The following is a 23,346-nucleotide window of genomic DNA, read 5'->3' as shown; positions in this document are numbered from 1 at the left end:
GTTTATGAAACCAAAGGAAAATCTGCACAAGAGCGTTCAACTGCAGTGGTGGACAGATTCTGTAATACAAATAATACCAATATATCTCTGCTTTGGACGATTATCACTCCAATCTTTCACATCAGTTATTTCGCTGTGACCATTAACTACCAAGGAAGTTTTTTTTTTTAGGGTAATTTACACATTTAATGTGTGCATCATTTTCAAACCATACCATATTTGTAGTTGACCCAGATAGTCACATATCCTTCCACAGTAACTGTTGCTGTTTTCCATACCTATATTAATAAACAAAAGCATGCCCAAAAACTGTTTCCGATGCTCAGAATGCCTAGAACATTACACTTTTATTTTATTCGTAAGATGATGCAAACCCTCAGTTGATTGACTTCAATATGTTTGGAATTCAGGTACTTGAGTTTGAACAAATTTCTTAGGTACTAGTCACTCTGTTGGCTCTTAGCTCAACACAGAATCCATTTTAATTCCTTCTACTTCTCCATAAAACGGTTATGTAAATGATTTCCTCAGGTATCTCAAATTGAAACTAGAATTTAATCAATAAGATGCTAAGACCTCTTATTGATCGTGGTTTGCCTGCTGACCCAACGTGAGTCAACACAATGTCTCAGAAATTAAAATCAGACTTAAGGCCATACCACCAAGGAAGAGTCACATGGGTGACAATGACCACACCATCTACCCCGCGTTACACTCTGACACTGAACTTTCTCAACTCTCAGATAATTTCTTCTTTTCTCATATAGAATCTGTTAAGTCATCCAATTACGCCACAACAATATGACTCGGAAAAAAATCGTGTCGTGTTGATCTCTGAATGACATAATTCAAGTGACCTTATCTGAGATTTTACAAAAACATTGATAGATCTGGTGCACTTCACACAACAGATGGCATCATGGGGAAAGAACAATTCTGTGAAAATACTGAAGCAACTTCTCAAGACGCCAGACAGGAAGTTAAAGCTTGGGCACAAATGGGTCTTTCAAATGGTCCGTGACCCTAAGCCTACTGTCAGTTCCTTTATAAAGCAATTTTAGGACAACAAAGTCGAAGTTTGAAGTGCTCATCATCAACCACTGACCTCAGTCCCATAGGAAATGTGTGAGTTGAGCTAAAAAGGAAAGTATGAGCAAGGCGGCCTAAAAGTCAGTTACACCAGTTCTGTAGGAATAATGGGCCAATATTTCAGCAAATTATTGTGAGAAACTTGTGGAGGGATACCCAAAGTATTTGATAAATGGCATACGGGTCTTCTATAAAGTTCTGAATATGAAGAACTTAATTATTTGGCATTTTAGCAAATAGAAATAATTTTGGTAAGCCTTAACTGACCTAAAGAGGAAAAGATTTTGTCTTATTTAATGTCCGTGAAAAAAGGTCAGGTCTCTTTATTTAAAATGTATTTAAAAATCTGGTTTCAGCTCTATATAGGAAGTAGTCTTTGTTAAATGTTCGTATTTATTGCTGCGTTTGGCCTGTTTTTGGTGGGAAGTGAAATAAGTTCCGCTGCAATAAAACCTGTCATAAATAAAGCTGCCACCACTTGCCCACATTAAACAGTTACTGGTGGTCACTGGGAATGTTTGCGTGCCCTCCTGGGAGGTGTGGTCAAGGAATGCTTTGGGTTACGTAACAAACAAAACGTGACTACGTTGGGCGACGTTCAAAGTGACTCAGGCATCAGGAAATCAGCTGAAACTGTTCATTTCTCACTGGTGTATTTTTCACATAGCGAACGTCTGACATCAGATAGGAAGGCGGTCCGTCGCTTCGTGAGGAGTTTGTCCTCCTGTCCTGGTTTTGATGGAAAGGAGCGCTCAAGCTGAAGGAACAGACCCACAAGAAGTTCAGTCTTGAAGGCGAAGAATGTGAAGAAGGGGACGATGTGCTCTACAGGAAGCAACACGGAGCTACAGCCGACAAGTAAGCTCTTATTAGTTAATGATCTCCGACTCCGGCTCCGTCACCAGGCGGCGTTCCCTGGGGACGAGGGTTCAAGCCTCCTGGAGAGAGGAGGAAAGGCAGGAAGGAAGGATAGAGGTGGAAACGACCTGCTGTCCCTTACAGTGAGGTATGAGTCTGTCAAACCCTGATCTAGTTCCGATTTTTCATCTCCCCCCAGCGTCTGACCCAGCTCTCCTCCTGGAGCTGAAGACAAGACGGCCTCCGTCGCTGCTGGACCTGGCGGGATGTGAGACCTGGAGCGTGGATTTCTCTCCGGACGGCGCCTGGTTCGCCTGGTCGATGGGACACGGCATCGTCTGGGTCGTCGCTTGGCCTCTCGACTCCGAGTAGGTCCACCTGCACATTTGTAATCCTCGCAGGATGCATTCACGTTCCCGTAGGACATTCTGACACCTTAGGTTGGTGTCAACTGAAGCCCGATCGTTTACTCACTGCCAGCTTATACATTTTTCACATTAATGTAACTGTGCTTGGAGAGGATGCATGCATTCTCAGTGGGGTTATTGCAACCCGGAAGAAGCAATTAAGACATGAAAACAGCTGAAATGTTTAAAAAAGATGTGCAGTGTGGCATTTTAAATTTAATTTGCAGACGACGTGCAGTAGTTTTCTTATATCAAATCAGCCGAAATAATATTTTATTGTTCTATAAATCTGATGATCCATTTTCTACAATAATTGAAAAAAAAAAAAATGTTAATGCATTTGTTTATAGCTTTAAATATTTTTTGTATTTTTTATCTTCCAGTGTAAATACACTATGGATCAGCCCACCTGTCAATCAATTATCATGTTTACTCATGGCTATTGATAAATGCTATTCGTTGATGTTCAGATGAGAATTTTAATCATATAAAACTCTTTGCACCTCTATCTCATACCATGGCATACTTTCAACCAAAAACATAACCCTTTTCAACCCTGTTTTCATGTTTTTGCCAAACAACAAAGTACTCGGAGCAATTTCTTTTTCCTTTTCTTCCACTTTGTGATCTCATATGTTGTGGAGGTTTAAAAAACTTAATATCAGCATCTTTAAACTGTCACTTTTTCAACAAATGATCCAGGTTGAAATAACTTCAACCACACTGATGTAGAAGCATCAGAGTGGGCGTTACTAGCAGAAAAACAACAGAAGTAGAATATCACACTTTCCCAGTACACAGTTAACAACAGCAACTAAAAAGCCTCGCTTCATCAGCAGCTCGAGCTGCACACCGCCCACATTTGGTATCTGTGTACTCTGTTCTACTCTCGCCCACAGAGAGGGGCAGGATGGAGAGACCGACAGAGCAGATAAGAGCTTCAGTTGTGGTCACCCGGTGTGGGGACTGGCCTTTGGACCCAAACCTCCCAGGTCGACAACGGCGGCACCTCCAACTATACCATCAAAAGGGAAAAGCAGCCTGTTCCTGGCCACCGGCCTGGAGAACGGTGTGATCAAAGTCTGGAACGTGTTAACAGGTGAGGGCCCCGTAATTTTGACAAGGGTGTTATTTATGTTGCATCAAGCAAAAGAAAAAATCTAGGCCAGTTTTTAAAGTGCGTTGTCTTCATTTGCAGGGAATGCTGTTTTTGATCTCCGTGGCCACGAGGGCGTTGTTAGGAATCTGGTTTTTCCACAGAACGGCACCCTCACGCTCATCTCATCCTCCCGGGACAAAACTTTGAGGATATGGGACCTGGCTCACAAAGGTCCACAACTTTCTGAATGACAAAAAGCACCACTGATCCCTTTCAGTAAAGTCTCCCATTTAACAAATACTCATGAAAACAGAATGCTGTTTTCATGAGTATTTGAAGTCATATATTGGCATATGGATCGTAATACTTCAGACTACAACCTTATTTCATTACTTCTGCTTTGTTTTATCCATTCAAGCCGAACCAAACCTGTTCTAATATTGAGCCTTATCATGTTCCCTTTAGGGACTCGTGTTCCTTGTCTCTTCAGAAACGGATTACATAGCGTTAATTTCCACATCGTTCACACTGTTTGCTGGATCTCAGTCAGCTCAGTTACTTTCTTCGTCTTTCCGTTATAGGTAAAAAGGTGCAGGTTCTTTCTGGCCACAAAGACTGGATCAGCTGCTGCTGCGTCTCATCTGACTGCAGCATGATTGCTTCTGTTGGCAGGTTTGACAGGGTGAGTCGTTTCATTCCTCCCATTTGTCAAGATGTTTTCAGATTAATACTTAAATTTGCATACTGCAGAGCCCAAACAATACTGTTTATGTATTTATGCATGTCATCAAGGCTCGCAATAACAGAGCTGTCTGAAACATAATAAGATACATTACTTTGAAGGGAAAACACAGGCAGTTGATAACCAGATGTTTAGATACACGATTATATAAAAAGAGATGACATTTCTTTCTCACTCTTTGCCATTAAATCAGACTAAACCTTTCCTGTTTCAGGTCAGTTAAAATTACAATCGTTTCTATTTGCTAAATTGGCAAAATAGTCAGGGAGAGTATTTATTATTTCCTCAAAGTTAGAATCATAAAATTCATAGAATTGCCTTTAAATTGCATAACTTGGGTGAAACGTTTTGCTATTCTGCCTCAAGTTTCTTTCAGCAGTTAGCTTGGGTTTTGGTCAATTTCCCCCTGACAGAGCTGGTGTAATTGAGTTAGGTTCGTAGGTCACCTTTCTTATGCCTCCACATATTTCAGCTGTGCTTACAAATTTTATAGGACCAGGGCTTTCTGATGGCTTCTCGAAAACGTTGTGTTATCCTTGAGTCATTTTGTAATCAATTTGGTGCTATGCTCAGGGTCGTTGTCTATTTGGAAGATTTATTTATGTTCAAGATTTAAACTCCTAGCTGTTGTTTTAAGATATTGCTTGCCTGATGAAATGTATTTTGTGAAGTGCACCAGTCCCTCCTGCAGCAAAATACTTCCACAACACGTCGCTGCCGCCCCCGTACTGTGCAGTCTGGACTGTGTTCTCAGGCTTGCAGGTGTCCAGCGTTTCCTCTAAAAGCATCAATGGTCATCGTGGCCCAAAACTTCCATTTTAGTTTCACCAGTCCACAAATATCCTCTGTGAATATGATGGCTGTAAATTCCCATACCATGTATACTTGGCTGTATTGATTGAACAGAACACCACTGAACCTTTAGGCATCTGGAAATTGCATCAGATGACAGAATTGTGGAGGTCCACAAAATCTATCTTCCTGATATTTCAGCTAATTTTATTCACTTGGCGTTTTAAATCATAGAGGAGCTCCTTGTCAAAATGTTTTGACCATATCCGTTGTTCTTGAGCATGCAATGTTATGATTATCTGCTCCTGTGTTGTCTGAGGACTGACACAGTTGGAAACTTCGGCGTCTTTGTTCTTCTCATGAAGAGCAGCAGGGTAGAGCAAACTTGACACATTCTCAGCTGTTGCTTAAGTAACCCCAGATATTAAGGCTGCAGTAACACACCAGATTCAACAAGTCCTGCTGACACAACCATAATGTGCCTGAGAATCAAGTTACCTAATTTTGTTGCATAGCAGTTTACACGGAGATTCCCATAGATAGGAAAACAGTAAGACAGAAAAGGCTCTTAACTCTTCACAATCTTACTTTGATCAGATGGTGTGCCTGTGGAGTCTTCGCTCCTATACGTTTATGAGGAACCTGACAGGGACCAATAAGAAGCTATGCCTCCTGTCCTCCTGCGACTTCTCTCCAGACGGAGCAGTTCTTGCCACTGCGGCCTTCAGCGGCTCCAGCTGGTGGATCGACCTTTGGGATCCCTACACTGCTGAGAAACTGGCCACTCTGGCGTACGTTTTTTGTTTTTTTGTTCATCTGCTCATTGTTTCAAACTTTTTTTCCTGGATTCTTGTTGTCTTTTGCTGTGTTTAGCTGTAACGTACAGACCTCTGCTGCTTTTTCACAGGGATTACTTTGAAGATTATGGTCAGAACCAAATATCTGCAATACAGTTCTCCCCAGATGGTTTGCATTTGGCAATCGTGACCGAAGACAGGCAAGTAGTTTGACGGTTTTATTTAAGCATATGATGCTGGATAATACACTGCTCAAAAAAATATAGGGAACACTTAAACAACACAATATAACTCCAAACAATCAATTTCACATGCTGTTGTGCAAATGGAATAGACAACAGGGAAAACTTTGGCGATTAGCAAGACACTCAATAAAGGAGTGGTTCTGCAGGTGGGGACCACAGACCACTTCTCAGTACCTATGCTTTCTGGCTGATGGTTTGGTCACTTTTGAATGTTGGTGGTGCTTTCACACTCGTGGCAGCATGAGACAGACTCTACAACCCACACAAGTGGCTCAGGTAGTGCAGCTCATCCAGGATGGCACATCAATGCGAGCTTTGGCAAGAAGGTTTGCTGTGTCTGTCAGCATAGTGTCCAGAGCCTGGAGGCACCAGGAGACGTGGAGGAGGCCGTAGGAGGGCAACAACCCAGCAGCAGGACCACTACCTCCACCTTTGTGCAAGGAGGAACAGGAGGAGCACTGCCAGAGCCCTGCAAAATGACCTCCAGCAGGCCACAAATGTGCATGTGTCTGCACAAACGGTTAGAAACCGACTCCATGAGGATGGTATGAGGACCCAACGTCCACAAATGGGGGTTGTGCTCACAGCCCAACACCGTGCAGGACGCTTGGCATTTGCCAGAGAACACCAGGATTGGCAAATTTACCACTGGCGCTCTGCGCTCTTCACAGATGAAAGCAGGTTCACACTGAGCACATGTGACAGACGTGACAGAGTCTGGAGACACCGTGGAGAGCGATCTGCTGCCTGCAACATCCTTCAGCAGGACTGGTTTGACAGTAGGTCAGTAATGGTGTGGGGTGGCATTTCTTTGGAGGGCTGCGCGGCCCTCCAAAGAAATGGACATCATGTCTCGCTCCATCCACCAACGTCACGTTGCACCACAGACTGTCCAGGAGTTGGTGGATGCTTTAGTCCAGGTCTGGGAGGAGATCCCTCAGGAGACCATCCATGGTCTCATCAGGAGCATGCCCAAGCGTTGTAGGGAGGTCATACAGGCACGTGGAGGACACACACAATACTGAGCCTCATTTTGACTTGTTTTAAGGACATTACATCAAAGTTGGATCAGCCTGTAGTGTGTTTTTCCAATTTAATTTTGTGTGACTCCAAATCCAGGCCTCCATTGGTTAATAAATTTGATTTCCATTGATGATTTTTTGTGTGATTTTGTTGTCAGCACATTCAACTTTGTACAGAACAAAGTATTCAAAGAGAATATTTCATTCATTCAGATCTAGGATGTTTTATTTGAGTGTTTCCTTTATTTTTTGAGCAGAGTATAAGGAATGGGACAAATGATTTCAGACAAATGTGTTGTTTCTGTAGAGCTCTGAGGATCTGGGAGCCCGGAGAGAGACATATGACAATGCAGACGAAACGAGACAGAGACTCCAGTGGACTCTGCTGCAACTACCATCCACAAGGGGGTGTCATTGCAACAGGGTAAAACAAAAAAGGATTTAAGTGATTATCCTGCTGCTTGAAGATGATGTCTTTGTACTTTAGTTGTATGATATATAGGCTTTAAACGTTCTTTTCAGGGGAATCCTAATTGTAGCAACATGAACAGAACAAACAAGTCATAAAAGCAGGATTTTGTGTTCTAAATAACCACATATTGGTAGTCTGCACGAGGGATAACTAGCTTTTCTTTCCCGTTAAAATTCTGTACTTTTTCAGACTTAAATTTCTGGATTTCTCAGTCCTTTATTTTAGCAAATCTGTAAATTTCAAAGACGAAAGCTAACTATGAATTAATTCATTTCTTATTTCATGGATGAACAAAAACGTCGATGGATGATAAACGTATGGAAGGACAGAGACGGATGCAACTTGGTTGGAAAAAAATCTACAACTTTTCACGTTTGCTGTTTTCTTTTTAACTCCCAGAGCTCAGAAGCTCTACAACCACAAGGTTTCATACCTTAAAAAAAAAACCTTACGTTCGAAATGTTAACATCTCCCCTCCGAGGACTGCTAATCTATAACAAGGGATTCTGTTGAAGCTAGAATTGTCAGCATTGTGACAATGGAAATATTCTTGCATTATTCATTTTATTTGGTACTTTTAAGAATGTGTAAATTAAATTAAATAGTTTTCCTAGCTACTTTATGAGTAGTGTACATGAACAATTGTCAGTGTTTAGCATCCTGAGAGCCGTAGGTGCATGATTCAATCGACATGTTCTTGAATCTCAAAAACACAAGCATTTCACTGGATTTTTAATGAAATTAGGATATTCAGGTTCTTCAGGTTCACTTTGACTTTGTCCCAACATGGCTCCTGTGTCACCCTCAGTCAGGGTTTCTACACAGTCTAGATGGTGATTTACCTTCACTTTTTACAGCTTCCATATTTGTAAAAATATCTTCCATACGTTCATGCTGAACATTTATATTTATATGTTTTTATATATAAAATTGATGTCTGGAAATCTGATTCTGGAAAAAGTGTGCCATTTTAACAGAAAAATGTTTCCTGGATCTCAACTTACTGTTACACATGCAAATAAATACAAATACATAGTTAGATGAGCAACAAGCAAATCAAGGTCTGTTTCTGTACAGTTAAATTCAGTGTTCTTTAGACAAATACGTGTCATTTGGACTCACATTAGTTGTGAAATAATTTTAAGACATTCTTAAATTATCCTATATGAATACAAAGTAATCACACTAGTTTTGGTGTTGGCTCAGTCCGAGGCTCGTGTTCCCTAAGGTTTCATGGATGTTTTGTTTTTTTTTTTCCCACAGACAGAAGGTCTTTAAATGCAACATCGATGGGGATATTAAAATCAAACTATTTTATTATGGTAAAATAAGGCCTTATGTAGAAAACACAGCAACTGGTTGTGCCACCTTTGGCCGTCATCAAGTGTTCGTGATAACTGGCAATCTGCTGCAACCAATTCAGCCACACCGGAGGAAGTTCAAGCATGAATGGCCTGTTTAGTCATGCTGCAACATCTCTGTAAAATTGAAGTCAAGATTTTGAATAGGCCACTCCATAACCTTTATTTTGAGCCTTTCAGAGTTGGAAATCTGGTCTGAGTGCTTTAAACTTTCTAAAAAAAAAAAAATGTAGTTAACCACAGTTAATTCATGATTTAACATGGAAGATAATTACATTTATACATATAGCCGGGCTGGTTTTGTTTGCTTTTTTTTCTGCCTAAAATAACATTCAAAAGCAGAATTTTGGACTTACTCATTTGTGTCTAATATTAAAGTTAGTTTGATCTGACAAAAAAAAAATCAAAAACAGAAGAAATCTGTAAGGAGGCAAATACTGTTTCACTGCACTTTAACTGCAAACCTAACCTAAAAAATCTCTTGCTCCTCTGGCAGGACCAGAGACGGCCACGTGAGGTTTTGGAGGACGCCCAGGACGGTTCCAAGCCTGTGCCACCTGTGCCGCGCCATAACGCGCTACTCTGTGTCGACACAGCAGATCGAGGCGCTGCCACTGCCCAAAAGGATCCTCGAGTACCTCACCTACAGAAACATCCCTGAACGCCTCAAGACCTGCTGCTCATCAGATGAAGAGGACTGGGAGAGTTAAAAGTAGAGCTAACACATAACTCATAGATAACTTAGTACACTAATAAAAATGTGTTTTTGTTAACCAATAGGAGACAGGTTTGAAGTTTGGGAGATTAATGAAAACCATCTATCAATGTAATCTACTTTAGATGCACTAAGGGAATTCATTTATTGCACTACCACTTTAATAAGACCCATAAACAAAATGTTCACATATGACTTGAATATTGCAATTTTATACTGCTAAATTATTGTGTAAATAACAACTGTACATACGTTTCTAATCCCTGTGGTTTAAAAGGTGTGTGTTTCTGCTTAATTTGCACATGTTAATTGTTAATTTAATATAACCCCAAACTGGAATTAAAGAGCAAAGTTTTATTAAAAAGCTGAACAAAATAAACATTTACATGTCCAAGATTTTTTTTTTCTCACACAATGATGAATTAATTGGTAATACAAACCAGCTTTCGATCATGATGCTAAAGCTACAAATTAAAGCCTCACGCCTCAGTTTGTATGCAGATATGAGTGACTCAGATAGCTGCTGGCATTTGGTCGACGTGCGGTTCTGCGCTGAAGTGGAGGTGGTGGGTAATCATGCAAAAGAGGCCTTAAAAGATTAGTTTTATTCCTGCAAGTGATTCTCCTGTTAAAGGAGAGGTCATAACAGAAAAGCTCTGTTGCATAGTTTCTCACAACGATGGCTTCGTCAAATAAAAGGTTTTAGTTATTTTAAACAACGAAAGTCAGTAGGTTGCAGATTTGCAGTTCAAAGTCAGGAAGAAAATATTTAACTAGGGGTCTGCCAGTTTTGCATTACAGAGCTATGATGAAAACAATTTTCCTCTAAATGAACTCTTATGAGACTTCACTGACCACCATGTCTCTTACTGCCTGGAAAGCTGCAACCATAGAGCTCAGCTGGATCTTTTCATTGGTTCCTGCCGCCAGCCGATGTCTAAAAGAGATGTGGCATTATAGGCACAAGAGTAGTATATCAGTATGTATTTATTTAATTCTTTGAAGATAAAATAATTGCACTCACTCTATATCAGCTAACTTGACAAGCAGGCCCATCCGAATAACTGGAGGAAAGTCCACTTGAAGAAGAAAAAAAAAAAAAGTCACAAAATCAAACTTTTCTATTAAAAAAAAAAAAAAAAGGCCTATATCAACAATTGTGGGACAAAGGATGAAATACAGATTTGGTGGTTCAAATGCCTGACAATGATAAAAATAATGCCATAACATGATGCAGCTGCAGTCAGAAAATTAAATGTCATTCATTTCTGGCTTTTAACAGTGTATTTAAACCACTCTACTTCCAGAGGTGACTGATTATACAAGATTCAACTGTAATGATTTAAAAACAAGAATCTGGTGCGCCTCATCCAAACCGGATAAAAAGTATACATATAAACTCAACTATAGCTCTACATCCCCACTAACAATTGTTCAATCTACCATAATTAAGTCACTTTTTGTAGCCATTAAGCTTAAAAATAAATTCTGGCTGGATAATTTACCACATTCTCTGGAAGAATGGGTGGACTTCATTAAAACGGTCTGTTTCTAGACTCAGCAGGCAATCAGACTCTCTGTAAGGTTGAGGTTATTAATAGGCTTTAGTAAGGCATCACTTGAGCCACTTGTTTCAAAAAATGGGTTCATTTCTCAAAGCTTTAGCTACAGTGACCTCTGCTGGCAAAGCACAAGCCTGCAGTCAAGTTAGGCAGGCTGGTTGGTCAGAAGGATAAAAATGACATTTGATGAATGATGAGGAACATTGGAGACATTTCTGCTCTATATTTACTCTCACTCACTTAAAACTGTGCACTTATATTTATATTATATTGTAGATATGTTTGTACTGTTTAATTTGTACTGTATTGCACCGACTATGCCAAAACAAATTCCTTGTATGTCCAAAAACGTACTTGGCAATAAAGCTTTTCTGATTCTGATTCTGATTCTGTTGTGATAAAGCACCTTTTTTCTGAAGCGTATTTGCTTAGACATGTGTTTGATGCACAAAAAAGTGTCAAAGAGAACTTTAGACCTAAACACAACAAGGTTTACATTTTTGGCTGTACTGTAGGCATTTAAACATGGTGAAGACAACTTTCTGAGATTTAACCTGTGCATCAGAAGGGGAAGAAACTGTATTTAGGTGACTTGGCTTGGTTGCTAGTGTCAGTCGGTGTTTCAGAAACTGCTGATCTACTGGAGTTTTCAAGCAGAACCGTCTCTCTGGTTTACAGGGAATGGTCCGAAAAGACAAAATATTCAGTGAGCAGCAGTTATGTGGGTGAAAGTACCATGTTGTTGTCAGAAAAGAATTGACAAACTGATCTGAGGCAACTGTAGCTAAAATAACCATTTATGACAATCAAATAATGCAGAAAATGTAGCTTCTGGCATAAACAACATAAAAACAAGGATCTGCCCCAATTTGTATCAACCTTTGAGGCTGCTGCTGTTTCAGTGGGAGATATTTGCTCGGTACACCTCTCGCCAATTATTTCCAGCTGAACATAGTTTTAATGCAACAACCTACCGCACTGCTGCAGACTATGTTCATCTCTTTATGGCCACAGGGTAACTCTTTTCTAATGCCAACTTCCAGCAGGATGATGCACCATGTCACAAAGCTCAGATGATCTCTAACTGGTTTCCACAATCGCCAGATCTCCAATCCAACAGAGGTCGCTGGCAGATCTGCTACCACAGTGTGATGCCATCATGTCAATTTGGAAATCTCTAAGAAATGTTTCTGACACTTTGTTTGGTTGGAGTCAGGCCAAAACAACATTTATGTCAACCTGGAATTGTAAAATTTCATGCACTAGCGGCTGTGACTAGGATTTATTTTTCATTGGGAACAACAGGAAACCTACGGCTCCAGACGTCTTACCTCTGTGGATGAGCAGATGCACCTCAGAGAGAATATCGTGCAGAGCCAGACCCTTCAAAGTCTTAAGCTCTAGAATTTCTTTTAAAAAAACAGCGTTAAAGAACTGGTGTAACACAAACATTTTGTTTTAAGATGAACAAAAATAGAAATCCAAAATTGACCTAAATAATGATTAAATGTAAATTTATAGTCTTTAACTATCATATTTTTTTTATAGCAAGATGATTTACTTAAACTTAGTGAATTGTCTAGATCAGGGGTCAGCACATGTTGGTTGTTGTACTTTTTCAGTTTTTTTATTGAATAATTGCATTGAACTTCTACAACAGAGTGACACTAAAAGTACCAGTAGAATTATTTTAGATCTATTATTGTCATAAGGTTGGAAACTGTGTGCTTTTTTTTTTTTTAAATATCATTTTCTACAAATAACATCCCATAGAAAAAAAATGGTACTCAGGGTACTCGAGGGTTCTGGGGAGTTTGCCCAACCGGTCCACATGTGTTTTGTGGACTTGGAGAAAGCATTCGACTGTGTCCCTCATGATGCCCCGTGGGGGGTGCTCCAGGAGTATGGAATCGGGGGCCCTTTATCAGGGGCCATCCGATCTCTGTACAAGCGTAGCAGGAGTTTGGTTCGCATTGCCGTCACTAAGTCGGACCTTTTCCCGGTGCATGTTGGACTCCGGCAGGGCTGCCCTTTGTCACCGGTCCTGTTCATAACTTTTATGGACAGGATTTCTAGACGCAGCCAAGGGTCGGAGAGGGTCTGGTTTGGGGACCAGTGGATTTCGTCTCTTCTTTTTGCAGATGACGTGGTCCTGCTGTCCCCCTCTAGCCAAGACCTACAGCATGCGCTGGGGCGGTTTGTAGCCGAGTGTGAAGCGGCTGGGATGAGGATCAGCTCCTCCAAGTCCGAGGCCATGGTTCTCAACCGGAAAAGGGTGGCTCGTCCTTTTCAGGTTGGAGGGGAGTTCCTGCTTCAAGTGGAGGAGTTTAAGTATCTCGGGGTCTTGTTCACGAGTGAAGGAAGAATGGAGCGGGAGATCGACAGACGGATCGGTGCGGCTGCCACAGTAATGGGGGCGCTGTGCCGGTCCGTTGTGGTGAAGAGAGAGCTGAGCCGAAAAGCAAAGCTCTCAATTTACCGGTCGGTCTACGTTCCTACCTTCACCTATGGCCATGAACTTTGGGTCATGACCGAAAGAACGAGATCACGGATACAAGCGGCTGAAATGAGCTTCCTCCGTAGGGTGGCCGGGCACTCCCTTAGAGATAGGGTGAGGAGCTCGGCCATCCGGGAGGGGCTCGGAGTAGAGCCGCTGCTCCTCCACATCGAGAGGAGCCTGTTGAGGTGGCTCGGGCATCTATACCGGATGCCTCCTGGACGCCTTCCTCGGGAGGTGTTCCAGGCACGTCCCACCGGGAGGAGGCCCAGGGGACGGCCCAGGACACGCTGGAGGGACTATGTCTCTCGGCTGGCCTGGGAACACCTTGGGCTCCCCCTGGAGGAACTGGAGGAGGTGTCTGGAGAGAGGGACGTCTGGGCGTCTCTGCTGAGTCTGCTGCCCCCGCGACCCGGTCCCGGATAAAGCGGAAGACGACGAGTACGAGTAGAAAAAAATTTACCCATTCTCTTTTTGCTAAAGTTTTATGTTTTTTTTGTAATTTTTAAATCTATGCTGGTTCTTTAAAAATGACAACAAATTTCCCTTTGTAAAGTAACATTTGCAGCTGTAATCTACCTTTATTTGGCTGCACTGAGGGCAAAAATGGCTCTTTGGACTGTAAAGGTTGCTGACCCCTGGTCTAGATAGATATGCCTCCACAAGTAGAATATTTAGTGCAGTTTCAACACAGTAGCTCCACGGTGAGTTCTTCAAAGCAAGTCAAAAGGAAGGATACGTTTGTAAGCTGAAGTGAAGTCTTTGTTGAGGCACCAATCGAGGATGTTGGCTATGTCTGAGCGGAGGGGGTGGCCTGTGCAGGTATACACCGTGTGTTCTGTAACCTTCCCATACGCCATACTGGTGCTCTGAAACCACAGAGAGGCAGAGCACAGTCAGCACAGCTTGCCCTCCACCTCATTCACTGTACACTTCAGTTTCATTGAGGAGGAAACTTTAAGTTCGACTTAGAGCAGCAGCTGACAGTTTTAGTAGTACCTGCAGGATGTTAAGTGATCTTCTCATATCACCTGATGATAACGTGACAATGGCCTTAATTCCATCTGAATCGACATCAATGCTGCCAAAAAATAAATAAATAAAAGATCAAGCTTGAACTGCAATTTGACACTTATTGTTTTGAAAAAAATCTGTCAAAATTTGGACCTGTGCTGTGGGCCACAGAAATTCAACATATGCTTATGTACACTCATACACTAATAAAACGTAAGTCAAACCCAAAGGGAATGACCCATTTCTTTTGTAGTTTGGTAAATACCCAGATCAGTCTTGGGTGGGTAAATGGTTCTGTTTACAACAAGCTGGCAAGTTGAAATGAGCATGGTGAGGGCATCGGCAGCTGAGTCATGGGTTACAGGCAGTTATCGAAGCATCCGACACTCAAAACCGTAGGTAAAGATCAGATACAGATGATGCCACATGGATGCATTACCATCGCTTCAGAAATAGACAAGAGGTGCATTTTGGGTATGCAAGGGGCCAAGTGGTCTAGGGCTGCAACAATTAATCAGATTAATAAATAATCTTTTTTTGCAGTGTAAAGTAGTACACCTACAGAAATTCAATGAATGAAGTACAGTTTGTAACAATAATATAAAACAATACTATAAATAAAACAGCTTATTTAAGACACGACTTGTTCCATTAATTAGATCTGAATTTAGTCGAACATAAGTGAAGAGGGATATGGTGGAGCAAAACACACCTACAGAAAGGAGATGGAATAAATCAAGCTGAATTATTGATTGTCCAGCTTCTAAAAGGAAATTGACTCACACAATCCGACATCAATTCTATAGCTACAAATCTACTGCTGCAAGTTTTCTTACGTTTCCTGCTGGATAACGTGCTCAAGTCGAGGGATCATCTGGTCCGGAGACAGCGGGCCGAAGCGGAACCTGGTGCAGCGAGACTGCAGGGCCGGGATGATCTTGGACAGGTAGTTGCAGATGAGGCAGAATCGAGTGTTTTCTGTGAACTTCTCAATGACTGGAACAAGAAGGAGAACAGTAAGAAGAGAGGGAAGCAAATATCAGTATAACCAATAAATATAAAAACCTTACTGTAAAAGAAAAACATAATCTTTAAGCATTTTCAAAGTCAGTATTTAAAAGAGAAATGCATGCAAATAGCTTTTAAGAAAGGTTTCTCAACAAACAGACACATTTTAGTGGTCTGCTCTTTCGACATTCTTTATTTTGTCACACAGATCTGTCAAAATCAGACACAAGTTGCCTAAAAATTCTTTACCATCAGTCATCTTTGCAGTACACAAATGAAACATTCCACTTTAATGCAAATTAGTGCTTTAAATCTGCTCAACACGGCAGTTTTGAAAAGCACAACCAGGCAGATATATTTATTTACAAGCAGTCAAATTATGTGTGCGTTCAGTGAGCCGTGTAAGCCCACAGTGGGCGACGCCCGGGAGAACAGATGGCTCACCTCGTCGCAGTGCATTCTGGGCATCCTGGGTCATGGCATCGGCCTCATCCAGTATCACCAACTTGAAGCCTTTTCTGGAAGATAAGAGGGGTGCATAAACAGGAAGCAGCTTGTTATTCTGCTTGCCGTTATTTAGCAAAACTAGTTAGTTGTTTTTTTTTTAAATAGGCTGCGTTACTTGAAAATAGTCCTGGTGCTGGCAAAACTCAGAATGGGACCTCGGACTACGTCGATCCCTCTGTCATCTGATGCGTTTAGCTACAAAACAAAACTAGTCCAATTAGAATATAAACTCAAAGAGCCACAAGGCCTCACCATTTAGAAACCTTCAAACTCCAATAAAAGATAATCTGGTAACAAGGATTTTAAATGCACCTCCAACACCATGGAGTTAAACTCTTTGTCCTTGTAGAGCTGCCTTGCACAGGCGAGGATTGTTGAAGTCTTTCCTGTTCCAGGGGGGCCATAGAACAACAGGTGGGGAAGCTTGTCCTCGCTGATGAACCTCTGGACTGAAGACATGTTGAAGTAAACAACACAAACAGATGATTATTCCCGTTAACACAGACAGGTAATAGTTAATCGTTTTTTAACTCTGGCAGAGTGTTAATGCTGAGGTTTTACTCACTGGTGCTCAGAATATCTTTGTGTGAAATTAAATCATCAAGAGTTTGAGGTCTGTATTTTTCAACCCTGGAATACAAAACAGATACATATCTCCCATTAGTATTTACATTCACTGTAAGCTTCTTTGAGAAACTTTAATCTGGCAAATGTTTGGAAGACACGAGGTACTGACTGCAAAAATAAAATAGCATATTGTAAAAGTAAGGCTTAGTCCACACAAAGAAGAAAACGGTATCGTGTCAAAAACGATTTGGAAAAAAAAAAAGCGCCACTGAAAACGGTGTAGTATGCATGTCAGGCCCATTGGTGGCGCTGTGACACTGCCACAGAAACACAACAAAAATAATGGCCAAAAACACTTGGCATGCACAGACAACTCAACGAGATAAACACAGCAACAGGGCGGCAAAAAGTTGCTGGCAGGTTGGAGCAACGTCATAGTTTCAGAAAAGAAGCGTTTCACATGTACACATGGAAACGGTGTTTTGAAATATTTCCACTCTGGAACACAGTTTCAAAAATTGTTGTTTTTGGTCTCCCAAAACACCTGATTCGTGTGGATACAACGCCTAAATGATAAAGTACCTTTGCTGACATCCCAGTAGACGAACAGTTTGTGAAATGTTCCATCCCCTTTCTTCTCCATTCTGATGCACAATTTGAATTTCCAAAAGTGATTTTCACCGCGTCTAAATGGCTAAAAGCAGCATCATGTGAATTCAACGGGTGTATCTATTAAAGTGTCCAGTGAACGTATTTCTTTAAAAGAGCCAGCTTTCATCTATTCTTTACCAAACAATATTTTTTCTGGCTTTTTGAAGATCCCATTTTTTTTCTTTGTTCAGAACTTTGGGCTTTTTATTTTTTATTTTCTGTTTGTGTCTCATCCTATTCTAGTATATGAATCCCTGGGGAAGCTTATAAAGTCAAGAGATGAACAAATTAGTGTTAAGACAATTTTATAAAATTTTTGTTTTATCTATCAAATATAGAACCACACTGATACATATGAAATCACACTTAAAAAACCAACAAGATGAATTCAATAGGGCTTGATAAACTGTAGGATGATGCATTTCGTTCCAACGCAGGTCATGTCAAAATTCCAGACTCAATTTTCCACAATTCTCAGTTTTTTTTTTTTTTTTTTTGCTCATTTAAATAGTGTTACCTAAATGTTCAGGTTTTGAATATGAAACAAAATATAGGGATTGTAAGGAAGTAGATGGATGGTTGGATGGATGCCAAACAAATAGATGGTGGATAAGCAGAAATATTATGATAGATGGGGATTGATAGACAATAGGAAGTACATTTTTGAGCATAGTTTTCATTTTCCAGATGTAATCAGTGGGAACCCTGCAGACCTTTTCCACTTAGCAACATGCTAACCTGGTAAAACATGGTCAACTATTTTTGCAGGACAACTTTAACAGGTTAGAAGAAAGCCTGGCTCCTTGAGTCCGAAGCCATGCATTCATAAAACAAGTACATTAAAGCCTATGCAAAATAGCGTCACACAACGTCTACCTCGCACTCGTGCTGCAACCCACACAATGCTTTATGTGCTTATACATATATACGCACAAATAGAGATATTTACACCGGTTTTCTAGTAGAACCATTATTTTTAACATCGGGTTATTATCTTAATATCTCAAAAAGTTAAGTTTCAGACTGTAAAGTCATACGATTTCAGCTCAAGTGAGCAGCTACCGTGAAAACACAGAGGATGTTAGCTAGCTAACGCTAAGAAACCTCACCGTATCCGCCAGAAAACATAGACTTTAAGCTCACCATGGTAGATTTCTGCTCTGTAACTGGCCTTTACTTGTTGACGCCATGTGTTTCTAACAGTGAAGCTGACAAAAAGATGAACTGTATCCGCTCCCGGAGTTTTTTTTGGATACGTTTTGATTTTGACGATGGCCTTGTTTGCCGCGCTCACTAAAGAAACTGGCGTAAAACGTCAAGCCGTACAACCAATCAGGTGACGCATTTGAGTCTCATGTGGGCGGGACAAAAGTTGTACGCTGTAAAAAGTTATGTCCTAGACTGCATCTATGAAATACGCTACAGAAAATGTCAGAGTTTATTTATTAGGACACAATCCTCTATTTGTACCCCATTTTGTAGAAGTATCACTATATATGTCATTGTACATAATTCAACCATTAAGGCCCACATCAATATCAATGATTTTATTAACAGGGTGTTTTAATATTTTATTAAACCAGCCAGAAACTGCAGATAAAGTTAAAATAAATGCAATGCTCCTGTTAATTAATACATGTCGACCCTCTTAAATAAATAATAAAAAAAGATCATAGAGCTGTTTTGGCTAAAATCTCTGCATGTTACACACAATCCAAAAAAGCATGAATGGATTGTCTCCAATAATAAAAAAAATAATAATAATAATCAAAGATGATGCATAATGCACACACCAATCTAAATAAATCCATCCATTGATTGCTTTCTACTTATCCATGATCAGACCACAGAGGTAACAGGTTCAGAAGAGAAACCTAATTTTCTGTCTCTCCAGCAGGAATACCACTATTTAAAACTGTGTTGATTTAAATCAACACGCTCTTTGGATGGGACAGACATAAAGACAAACAATAAAAGATTACAAAAGAAACAATTAAAACACTCTTCTTAAAAATGGTTAAAATGACTATTTTCATTGCACGGTCATTAAGACAAAAATAAATCTCATTGGAGAATTTTTTGGGAGAAGATTTTGAGTTGGGATTAATAGAAAAATCATCAGAATTTTATTCGGTCATTCTCACTCAATAAATACATTTTCCTGGATTCCATTTTAGTTTGATTTTAAGAGTCAAATAAAGGTAATGTAGAATACATCTTATTTTTAATTGTTGAAAGAAACCAAAGTTTATTCAGATGCGTTTGCATGTGTTGTTGTTCTTATAAAGAAAATTGGAACTTGCCAAAAACATAATCGGCACATCAGACCTAAAAAAAAACCCAAAAACAAAACTGGAAATGTTTATCGGCTATAAAGCCTGATTGGTGCATCTCTAGAATTCTGACCACATTTAACATGGAGTTACACTGGAGCTTAAATAATCAGGCAAGTAATCAATGTTAATGCTGTTATCCTGTTAATTATGCGCTACCTTCCACCTGAGGGGAACAGTTTACAAGCAGTAAAAATTATTTTCTGCTTTGTTAGGAGATCTCAATCTGTAGATGTGTTCCAGGTTATTCAGACTGATACCTAACTGCTGTAGGAGTGGTGACTATTTTCCTAATGCGTTCTTTTGTGTTATGTGTGCGTCTATAAGACGGACATTTTCAATCAAGCACTTTTATTTACTCCTCTTTTTTTCAACTTTACTACTTTGGACATTTTAAGCTCTCTCTGTATTTTACTGTTAGCCTCACTAAGACAGATGCCTCTCAGTAAACTAGAATGTAAACTAGACAATTTATTTCAGTAATTTAATTTAAAATGTGAAACTCATGTTGGTTAAGAACACACATGATTATTTCTGTTTCGATTTTTATAGTTATGATTTGCAGCTGATGAAAAATGAGATTGGAGTGATCTGCAACTGGAGTCATTTATTCAAGACCCACCACTCAAAGATGTTGCTGGACACGGACTGAAGCTGTTGCATTCCTTGTGGCGTCAGTATCAGGTGGTAGATGTAACCGGTGGGTTGCCAGTTTGAACCCCCACTCTGTGCGACTCAGTCATGTCTTACTGATGGTGGTCAGAAGGCCCCCTAGCGCCGCTGACTGATTGTAGTGTAAACACTTTGGAGTTCTTGATAAAGCATTATACATGTACAGGCCATTTGTCTTAAGACAATTTTGAATGAGGGACAAGCTCAAAAGCATATTACCTGTGTGGGTGAAGGAGAAAATGTTTTTTTTTCAGTGGCCCAAAGTCCTTATTAAATTTCAAAGAAATGTAATACAGAAACCAGTCACAGAATCTGGAGGAAGCTTTGAGAGGTACAGAATCCTGTTTGCTTTAGGTCCAGTGTGAGGTTCACACAGTCAGTGATGATCTGGGAGCCATGTCATCTGCTGGTGTTGGTCCACTATGTGGACGAGCACTTCAGGCTTCTCTTTGCTCGTTATGGAGATGCTAATTTCCTTTTCTCAGTAAGACTTGTCGCCTTCTCACAATGCAAAAAGTCCAAATACCTGCTTTAATGATCATGGTATCACTGTGCTTGGTTGGACAGCAAACCCCCCTGACCTAATCCTCAAAGATAATCTACAGAGTTTTGTCAAGAGGAAGATGAGACACTCCAGACCCAACAATGTAGATGAGCTGAAGGCACTATTGAAGCTACCTGGGATTCTTTGAAACCACCATGTCATGCCGCATTGGAACAGTAATTAATGTAAACAGAGTGCATTTACTGTGAAGTACAAAGGCATGCAATGTAGCCAGAAAACATTTATGTTTTAATTTAATTTTGCCTTTATTTAATATTCAAATAGCTGTAAGAAATAAAGCTAAAATTAAAAACAAATAAATGCATGAAATATATAAATTTGTGTGTAAAGAATCTATATAACTTTAAGTTTCACTTTTCGAATTTAATTACTGAAATATAATAACTTTTCAACAATTTTCATTTTTATTAAGATTTACCTATAATTTATTTTGCAGTAGCAAACGATTCTATAAAGAAAATGTAACAGAAACAATAACGGGTCTCTTTATCAATAATTTCTCTGTGCTACGTCTAAATGTTTTAATCAGAAATGTAAAGAAATAGCCCAGCGTGACATCCAGCCCTGCAGGCTGAGGTCTTCTGCACTTTCTCTCGCGAGAGCGGCCCCTCACGGCTGTGCCTGGGCGCTGCGATGCTGTTGCTGTAGGTTTGATTGACAGGAAACATGTCGGTGTGGTGGGAACGAACCGGGATGCAGCTGCTGCCAAGGGAGACAGGGAGTACCTGCATCCAGTCCACGCATCAACACCTTTAAATCAGCAACCAGGCTTTTCCTCCCGATCCGTCTGCTTAGGATGCGCTGAGCAGCATCATCTGAATTCTTTTTTTTTCTTCTTACATCCCTTTGAAAGGAAGGGGGCACCCAATGGATGCTGCGTCCAACCGTGTACTCCGTCTGGATGTCTTTACATCGTGCTTGATCTAGCCTCCATCCAGAGACACCTTGATGATCCAGCAGGAAACTACGAGGACTGTTGTTACAATGGAGTCGACTCTCTCACGGCTCAAATAAAACCTACAACATCTCGTTTCATGGCGTTCTGCAGGCTGCTCTGCTCCGTGGGCTCCTCCACATTTCTTTTTTGAATTACTATTCTTGCTCCTCTTATTTTTATTTAGTTATTTATTTCATAAGTGCAAAAGGGAAAAATAACATCCACCGGTCGCTAAACTATGAACGAGGAGATGACAAAAAGCGAGGAGCAGCATCTGAGTTTGCAGAAAGCCTTGCAGCAGTGCGAGTTGGTGCAAAACATGATAGACATAAGCATTTCCAGTTTGGAGGGTTTACGGACCAAATGTGCCACATCCAACGACTTGACACAAAAAGAGATCCGAACGCTGGAGGTAAGCACCTTTTTTTCAGTGCACCTCCATCTCCATCAATACACAGAGGGCTGTCACCGTGCTCTTTCTAGGCCACTCTGCATATTTATATGGGCTTCTTTTTCTTTCTCCAGCGGGGCAACATGGCATTGTGCTGTCACTGCATTAATATGCAAAGATTGCTGCCAAAGCCCTCTTGCTATCTGTTTTTGTGTGGTGCAGTAAACCAAGAGGCCACGGGGCTGCAGTGGGCTGTTGGAGACTTGCGCATTCTGCAGGTGGCGGGGAGAGAAGGTGGCTCTCCTCCATCAGAATAATATCTGAGGCAAGGCAGCCGTGGCCTATAGGCTGTCCGTGTTTACAATCCATTACCAGCACGCCAGCCTGCGCATCTGCTGTATCTCGGCGCGTTCAGACCCCTGCGTTAAGCAAGGCGGGCAGATTACTGACTTTGTTACAAAATATCGTTATCCATTAATTGGCCCGTGGGGTATTCCGTAAATTGCGTTACGTAATACCCATAATACCTCGATGTTTTTTTTTTTGTTTGTTTTTGTTTCAGTCTAGTTAAAGCCAGTGACAGGACGTTAAAAAGCATGCCATAAAGTGCGATAAGGATGAGTGAAAACTCACCTTGTAGGACTGCAGACTGCACAGCATTAGGGGCCTGCAAGAATGTTTTTGGGTGATATCTCAAGAGATTAAAACAAACACCATTAAGTGCAATGAGGTGATTAGAAAGTCAGCACTGAGTATCTGTGGACCATCAAAACACACTCAGTCCCTGTTGGATTATAATTGAGATGTTGCACTAAAAATAGCCAACCATAAAGTCACCTGTGAGTGCAACACATTGATCCCCACAGGAATATGAGCCTAGATGGTATAATATACACAACCATATTGTGATGCATTATGTCTGAGTTGTTAAGTACAGAAGTGATGAAACAGGAATGCTTTCCAAGACAAAAGAGAACTATTGTTAAGTGTGCGCTGGCAGCACTTAGCAGACAGTGTGAAGATAAATGTTCACTATGTTCCCA

At 40.6% G+C, this 23,346-nt stretch overlaps 3 protein-coding genes across 6 annotated transcripts in view; 2 read left to right on the top strand and 1 right to left on the bottom strand.

Moving 5' to 3' along the window:
* Nucleotides 1-1,604: 1,604 nt before the first annotated feature.
* wsb2 (WD repeat and SOCS box containing 2) lies at nucleotides 1,605-9,980 on the top strand. 2 transcript variants are annotated; one of them, XM_047381123.1, is made up of 9 exons: nucleotides 1,605-1,947; nucleotides 2,147-2,315; nucleotides 3,254-3,453; nucleotides 3,553-3,684; nucleotides 4,035-4,135; nucleotides 5,585-5,778; nucleotides 5,895-5,984; nucleotides 7,359-7,475; nucleotides 9,381-9,980. In XM_047381123.1, exons 1-9 carry the CDS (start codon nucleotides 1,908-1,910, stop codon nucleotides 9,592-9,594), a joined length of 1,257 nt encoding a protein of 418 aa, XP_047237079.1. In that variant the 5' UTR covers nucleotides 1,605-1,907; the 3' UTR covers nucleotides 9,595-9,980. The 2 variants fall into 2 exon arrangements, with proteins under 2 accessions (XP_047237079.1, XP_047237078.1); XM_047381122.1 differs by lacking the exon at nucleotides 1,605-1,947 and having other exon boundaries at nucleotides 2,083-2,315.
* On the bottom strand, nucleotides 9,939-18,720 carry rfc5 (replication factor C (activator 1) 5). Its single transcript, XM_047381124.1, has 11 exons — nucleotides 18,549-18,720; nucleotides 16,753-16,817; nucleotides 16,500-16,636; nucleotides 16,303-16,382; nucleotides 16,125-16,198; nucleotides 15,509-15,668; nucleotides 14,658-14,739; nucleotides 14,398-14,527; nucleotides 12,493-12,570; nucleotides 10,624-10,678; nucleotides 9,939-10,536 (listed from the first exon to the last, which is right to left on the bottom strand). The coding sequence occupies exons 1-11, from the start codon at nucleotides 18,593-18,595 to the stop codon at nucleotides 10,437-10,439; spliced, it is 1,008 nt and encodes a 335-aa protein (XP_047237080.1). The 5' UTR covers nucleotides 18,596-18,720; the 3' UTR covers nucleotides 9,939-10,436.
* A 2,871-nt stretch (nucleotides 18,721-21,591) lies between these two features.
* ksr2 (kinase suppressor of ras 2) overlaps nucleotides 21,592-23,346 on the top strand; it is a 212,795-nt gene continuing 211,040 nt past the window's right edge. For all 3 annotated transcript variants that reach the window (XM_047382133.1, XM_047382134.1, XM_047382132.1), the window contains exon 1: nucleotides 21,592-22,324. In XM_047382133.1, coding sequence (XP_047238089.1) covers nucleotides 22,151-22,324 — 174 coding nt within the window. In that variant the 5' untranslated portion in view covers nucleotides 21,592-22,150. The remainder of the gene's footprint in view (nucleotides 22,325-23,346) is intronic.

Source organism: Girardinichthys multiradiatus, chromosome 12 (assembly GCF_021462225.1).
Source record: "Girardinichthys multiradiatus isolate DD_20200921_A chromosome 12, DD_fGirMul_XY1, whole genome shotgun sequence".
In the NCBI taxonomy this organism is placed as follows: domain Eukaryota; kingdom Metazoa; phylum Chordata; class Actinopteri; order Cyprinodontiformes; family Goodeidae; genus Girardinichthys; species Girardinichthys multiradiatus.
This window is presented reverse-complemented; position numbering and strand designations above follow the sequence as displayed.